This window comes from Zychaea mexicana (assembly GCF_025766255.1).
Source record: "Zychaea mexicana strain RSA 1403 chromosome Unknown BDB00scaffold_103, whole genome shotgun sequence".
Taxonomy (NCBI): Eukaryota; Fungi; Mucoromycota; class Mucoromycetes; order Mucorales; family Lichtheimiaceae; genus Zychaea; species Zychaea mexicana.
In genome coordinates, this window is record NW_026516766.1 from 153,622 (window position 1) to 160,941 (window position 7,320).

General features: G+C 40.2%; 2 protein-coding genes across 2 annotated transcripts; one reads left to right on the forward strand and one right to left on the reverse strand.

Annotated features, from left to right (window-relative positions):
* Positions 1-1,774: 1,774 nt before the first annotated feature.
* On the forward strand, positions 1,775-3,076 carry BDB00DRAFT_771990 (CWC16 protein; the record flags this gene model as incomplete). The annotated part of the gene is made up of 6 exons (XM_053120010.1): positions 1,775-1,822; positions 1,920-1,999; positions 2,214-2,269; positions 2,342-2,460; positions 2,533-2,617; positions 2,748-3,076. 6 exons carry the CDS (start codon positions 1,775-1,777, stop codon positions 3,074-3,076), a joined length of 717 nt encoding a protein of 238 aa, XP_052974992.1.
* A 738-nt stretch (positions 3,077-3,814) lies between these two features.
* BDB00DRAFT_877194 (uncharacterized protein) lies at positions 3,815-4,752 on the reverse strand (the record flags this gene model as incomplete). Its single annotated transcript, XM_053127580.1, has 3 exons — positions 3,815-4,291; positions 4,360-4,655; positions 4,722-4,752. The coding sequence occupies 3 exons, from the start codon at positions 4,750-4,752 to the stop codon at positions 3,815-3,817; spliced, it is 804 nt and encodes a 267-aa protein (XP_052974993.1).
* Between the last annotated feature and the right edge of the window lie 2,568 nt (positions 4,753-7,320).

Genomic DNA, 7,320 nt, shown 5'->3' on the forward strand with positions numbered 1-7,320 from the left:
CCGCAAGAAAAGTCCAGCAGCATCATGTATATATGTAGAAGCATTTATGCACCTGCGCTATCAGCCATTCTTTTGAAGGTTGATCGAAAGCACATCTTGAGACTAAAAGTTACCAAAATAGAACATTGTGTGTACAACAAATGCAGCTTCGATTGACCCCTAGCTCATAGTTTGTGGTGATGGATGCTTGTATCCTTGAAGCACATATTCACCTTGAAAGCGACCTTTTTGATGGAATTCGAAAAAGGTAAACCGGTTACCATCATGCCATCTACTGACCCGCTGTTCAGTGAATTAGATACCCGGAATGAAGAAACAGATTGGCACTTGTTTGTTATGGTCAGACACGTCATTGTGTCGATGGATGCAAAGGCGTCAATAACAAGCGCTTCACGCCTTTTTTTCGTAGATATGCCAATTGCTAGCTCTCGTAGCATCAGAAATGGCATGTAAACGCCAGATGCATCCGGTCTTGGGCTGACAAGTGTAGCAAGATCACAGATAAAAGTTCACCTGGGAAACCACTGGTTGCGATTGTTAATGGCGGTTATGAACTGATTGTATTTATTTTCAAGTGGATCGCGTGCTGGGGCCGATGCTGGAACCTCAATTTTTTTTTATTTCGGAATGCCACTAATAGCGCATTGAGGATATTTCGTTCAAGTAGTAGCAGTCGAGAGTTTGCTATTGCCAAATACGCGTCGGGACTAGACGCGTTGTTGTCACCCATTTCCACTGCAGCTTTCGCTTTTTGATTATCTTCAAGTGCATCGTGTTGTTTGTTTTGCATTTCGTACACAGCTTTGAAATTGTCAATGACTTGCGTAAACAACGTTAATGCTTTATCGTAATTGTCCTCTGCATAAGTTCTTCCGTCCTTGCTGGAAACTGTATTGTATTGTATCGCTGACAAGTCAAGATCTGTAACTGTAAATGCTTAGTAAAGTATCGCCTGGACGCACGAATTTCGACAATCGGGGAACTTGTGCTGCTTTTGTCATTCTAGTGGTGAGTTCTGAGTAAAAGTGGTAGAGTAACAGCGGCAAAAGAAGAAAAACGGTTTGACGTGACCACCTGCCCAGTAGGAACGCGGTTCTTTTAATTGCCGGCGATGCAGGTAATACAAACGCATATCCGGCAGATTGATACCATTTCATTTGCATCATACATAATCAAACACACACGAAGTCAAGAGCGTCAATTGAAAGGCTCTTATAAAGCTGGCCTACATGCTGATAAAATCAAACTGAAAATGCTGTCAAATAGGTAGTATTGGTTTACTCAAGGTATTACAGTAAGAATATTTAAGAATTGATGTACTAGATCGAACCAGGACAGCTACTAGATGAGAAAACATCTTGAAGAAGTTTATGTCTAATATCCAAGATACTGTGTTGCCATTTCCTCATCAGTTAACGCACGACAGCGGATGTTGCCAAGAACACTACTGTAGCCGCGCCTGATGTGATTTTCAAATCAACACACAAGACTTTGCCATCCTTTATACTCACAAACCCATTGAGGTATCATTAAGTTAACCTTAAGCTAAACATTTTCATTGTTAATTTGTTGCTGTGTTGCATGTATGCTTATATCAACAGTGTGCTAGATCATGGTATACATGATGGAGTAAAGTATTCGCTTTTGGTGTTTGCCAGGCACAAAATCAACGTTCCAGAAGCACTGCGGAGTTGCAATGTGTGTCGAAAGGTTAAACAGAGAGCATTTTAACTGCTACGCGCCAGCCCAACTTTTTTTCCTTGCGATTTCAGTAATGCAACCTTTCAACAAGTATTACCCTCCCGACTGGACGCCTGAAAAGGTAAGCTATGAATTGAACGACCATCTCCCTTTTTTTTTTATTTCTGCTCTGAATATATTGTAACAAATGTCATGGCGCAACTTGCTGTTAATGTTAGGGATCGATCAATAAGTTTGTGGGAAAACACGCACTAGGCGATCGAGCTCGCAAAATCGATCAAGGCATTCTTGTTGTTAGGTAATGGGAGAGGAAACGAGTGCGAAAAAGCTTTTTCTTTTCCTTTATACCTCAAAGGAAGAGGAGAGAGAAATACACACCGGGGGATCGGATTGAACCATAAATGAAAAATGCTCACGTATATATGTGTATCTATATTTCTTCTCTTGTCGTGTGCATACGAATATATATATTCATAACGTGTATGTATGTCCTTTTGATGGTGATACGAAAGATTTGAGTTACCGTTTAACATATGGTGTACTTCTTGTAACAATCACGTAGGCAAAGGTAACGTCGTAGTAAAGAAGCGAAAATCAAATATGCCTAATTGTTAATACGCATATATGTACTTGTTGCCAGGTGTTCGCTATAATGCGGAAAAGAAAAAGATTGGCAACTATTATAGCACGCCAATATGGCAATTCCGCATGCGATGTCATTTATGCAGCAACTGGATTGAAATACACACGGACCCAAAAGTAAATACATTGAGAGTGGAGAAGAAGAAGGGGATGAGTTTTATCTGATCAACGTCTTGTCGATAAAAATAGAACACAGAGTTTGTGGTTGTGGATGGCGCACGACGGAAGGTCGAGGAATGGAAAGAAGAAGATACCGAAGTGATCAAATTACAAGGTATAGTCGTTTTTTATTACTCATTGCACAAAGTGGGAGGGGATATATTTGGTGCTCTATGTGAAAAACAGACACAGACACAGACACAGATACACACACACATTTGACTCATTTTTACCACTACTACTAGATCAGGAAACCAAAGAAAAACTCGAAAGTGACCCAATCTATCGATTAGAACATGGGGTCAAGGACAAGCAGATCGAAAAAGAAAGCTTACCCGTATTGACGCACCTACAACATTTGCAAGACGACCAATGGAGCGACCCATATACCCGTTCACAACAACTCCGGCGCAAGTTTCGTGAACAGAAAAAGAAGGACAAGTTGGAAGAACAAGAGACTGATAAATTACGAGATAAACATTCCCTCCATATCCCACTATTACCCGAGAGCTCAAGTGACCGTCTGGAGGCTGAAATGGTCGAATATGCGGGTAAGTCTTTCTTAATCAAGTAAACCCTTATTTTCCAACTGTATGGGCTGGGTAATATGTTCGATGATGATGATGGATAATGACGGGTGGATGATGTGTGTATTGTTAGATCCTAGCGAAATTGATCATAGAAAACTCGAGAAATCGGTGTCTGGGTTATTTGTTAAGAAGAAGCACAAGGGAGTAGCTATTGCGCAAACGTCAGCATCGTCATCGTCGGTGGCAAAAGAACTAGGTGTCCGTGCAGCAATGCGAACACGACTTAAAACAGACCCCTTCTTACAATCAACAACAGGATCATCATCCTCATCAAAAAGTGCAGGGCTTTTCCGAAACGACGAATCAAAATTGGATAATGTCATGGTGAGACCAAATAAAAAGATCCGGACTGATAGTGACCAAGTACGGAACACCAGCAGCAACAATACAAAACCGGAAGCATCATCACCATCACCATCATCAGTAGTAACCGCAGTTAGTAGAAACAATGGACTTGTATCGTACGCTAGTAGTAGTAGCAGTAGTAGTAGCTCTAGTGAAGATGAAGATGGATAAAGGAAAAAGCCTTGCTTATATGAAATTTAGGGATAATGATATTGATGATGCAAGAAAAAAGAAAATATTTACAAAAACAGAAAGAAAAAACTAAAGCGAGAGGTCTGTGGGTTTTGTTGCTGGGATTTAGATATTAGGTACATAATATGAAGTAAAGGAAGGGATGGCTTGCAGGTAAGAAGAACATTTGAAAGGGGAACCAAATATTAGATTTCGTCCATAATGCGATACGGATTCTCGGGGTTGATGGTTGCATTTTCGACAGCAAGCAAAAGCTCAGTTGTTGTCGTTGCTGCTGAATCGTCGTTCATAGTAGTGGTACAGCAATCACCACCCATCGTGTAAATCATGATTTCAACAAAAAGAGGAAACTGCTGAAAAAAATCTTCCATATCTTCAGTAATCAAAGGCTGGCCGTCCTGCAGCTGATGATACGTGTACACATGACCTGTTCTGACCTTGACCAAAACTTTGGACATGCCTGTCATGGTCTGTGGTCTGGATTTCAGCTTGTTTAAGACATCTTCTGCTAGCAGTTCGACGCTGTCCTCGAGAATGGGCAAATGCTGATCGTATCCGTAGTTCGACGAAGGGTGACGATAGATTTTGTTTTCTAACCATTCTTCAAAAAGGCGAGAAATGTGAGACGCGGCTTTGGTGTTTGTATTGCCAAGCGTCGGTAACTGTTGTGAATGCGGTGATTAGCTGCTGGAAAACGTGTGGAAACATAAGCTTAAGGTTTTCTTCTTACCGAGATGAATCTGTTGCCACCGTCCATAAAATATGTGTTTTGATATCGAGATACTTGAGCGTTTGTTGTATCCATCATTTGCTTTTCAAAAGCTGCTATCGACGGCGATGTGGTTGTCGTTGATGGCGATGATGAGGGTGTGGCTGAGAAACAAGGTGTTGTAGCATTGTTATCTTCAACCGTATCAGCAACCATGCTCAGCGTTGCTCCCGCCGTTGTGGTCGTAGCAGTGTCGTCTTCTTCGTAGTGCGAAGATATAGGAATCGGTTCTGTGCGTTTGTGCTCGTCGCCTACAGCTACTACTTTACCATGTCAGTAACTCGCAACTTCTGTCTTTTATTTTTTCGCTTTTGATAGCTTACCAAACTGGCTACTGGGTGAAGTGGCAATCATTAGTGTTTGAGGGTTTGGAATGAAATAAAAAAAAAAGTAACGAAAAACAGGGGAAGGCGAAACGAGAAAAAGAATAAGGAAAAGAACAAAAAGAAAGAAAGACGTAGAAACAAACGTTACGGGGAGGGGTTTAGAAGAACAGAACTTGACGGCTCTTCTCCACTCTCTGCCCCTCAATTATTGTCATTCCGCGGAGCGAAACATCGTGCGCACACACGCACACGCTCACACACTCAAAAACAATTAACCCGAATGGGGGTCATGGGATCCGGATATCGGCGAACCATAAAAAAAAATTGTTTTTTGTGTGGAGTGACAAAAAAAAACCTGCCCATCATTTAGTATTGACCCCTGTCCAAGAAGATTAATAGATAATAATGACTCTAGGGAAACGTACTTATTACATCTACTTATACTATAGCAATAACTAGCCCATGTCATGTATTTTTGCTACTTTCTTCTATATTACATTGACGACGAGCTGACGTACCCACAAGTTGCTAGACTCGGTAAATGGTCGAATTTTTGTAACCCCACGCAATTGCTCGACTTCTTCATATAAGCAGTGCAAATTGACCGTATTTTCATTCGGAGTCATGTTGTCAGATAGTCCGAACATGTGGGCATTTGACAAAAGTGTTTTACTTTTGTCTTGTCCTAGCTCCTTTCTGTTTTCCCGCGGTCAAGTCGTGTTGCAAGAAGGAATTTCATTTTTTAGCCTTCATAGTACGTTGGTTTGGCTTTCTTCCTAATTTTTAGGGAGCAATACACCATCCAAAGTCTCCAAGTAGCTTAACATTTTACTCTTCATTATCACTGTATAAACTTAATCAAGCAAATGATATAAACGATGACTGTTATCGACATACTTGTAGTACGTAGTCTGCAATAAAAGAAGAGCTATGTATGTGTGTCCTCAGTCACCAGATCCTAAAAAGAGAACCCGAAAAAAATACACAATAGTCCTGATATGTACTTGATTTATCGAGAAGAATCCTCTTTTTTGTTGTTGGTCAGCGGATGCACACTTTTATTGATATGCTTTTTGGACTCTGTGAGTAGTCCCAGATATTATGGTTTATCGCTTGTAGACTTTTATGGACTTGCATTTCGCAAACAACATAGCCACCACGTCTATCCTCCACCTGAGTAATGTCACACGAATATGTGGAGAGGGTTCTGCATTGACCATGCCGCATACCAAGTATGCACACACTGGTATTGCTATGATCACCTGATATTGTAGTGATACACACATGCTTTATTGAAAAGGCAGCCATTGAAACTGTGTAAGGACGGTAAACAGGAACAAAAAAAGTCCAAACTCTCTTTCATTCGCATAAAGTACCTGTTGTCTATGTGAAGCAGCTGGTGTATACATGTATGCTACTACCACAGATATACATCGTGCTCCCATCTCAAATCAAATCTTTTTGTCTTGTCGCTATCAAGAATTAACGGTTCTTTGTTGATAAATATACTGTTGGCAACATAAAATAAAAGCGACATATATATTCATGTTAATGTTGCTGTCGGTAGGACGAAATATCATCATGAAATAGTGAGATCCAACCGGTTTATTGTGTGAGCGGGATGCTGCAATAATTATTTAGTAGCAGTATACACCAAATCCCAATTAGAGTTTAATAATACCAATCCTCTTTTTTTATAGATTATAAACGGATATCAAATTTATTATAAAGTTCATAATACGATAACAAGCTGTATAGTAGGTAAAGTCGACGCTGGAGTAGCATCTGTTGTTACTGAGATTACTGTAACAGTCTACTATTCTTATGATAGTACTGCAACCTTGTAGGCAGCGACGAACCCAAACGAGGTTGTCGTCATCAATAAGGCATGACAAACGACCGCAGCATTTGCCGACGGGTTTATCGCATCTTGCTCCTTCTGGAATGCAGGCAGCATCTTCAACGAGGTCTTCTTGTTCCTGGGCGCGAACCTGAGCCACCAAACCCATAGCGAAGAAGAGCATCACCATGAAGATGAAAGTGTTCTTGATATCGAAGAGAGCCATTCTTAAGTAAAAGGTACTGTGGCATATAATAAATTGGAGGGATGAGTAGGTATAGTGATGCAGATTGTGAGTCGAATAGTGAGACCCGGTCTTTTAAATGATTATACTTACGTTGAAACTGTAGTTGTAGTAGTAGTTGTTGTGATAATGATTATTTTCAACGCGCAATTTTGACCTTATTATAGTCTTTTGTTTGTGAAAACAGCTGTCATTGCTCAATAAAAAGTAGAGTGAATTAAATCAATACCATGCAAAAATATACGGTTGTAATATGCTTATGGCAGAATTAGAATATAATTCTGTTGAGCATTGAGAAAATAAAGAAGAAGTAATGAGCTTCTTTTCCTGCTCTTCTTCTCCTTGATTAGTTATTGTTGTTGTACTCACAGACGTGCATATTAGTATTTTAAAAAGTTTAAAATACCTACTGGTTGTAAACGGAGAAACATACTTGATAACTTGGCCCCGCAAAAAAAAATTCTAGTCAAGAGTTAAATGCAGATGCATAATTAACCACGTTAACAATCCTT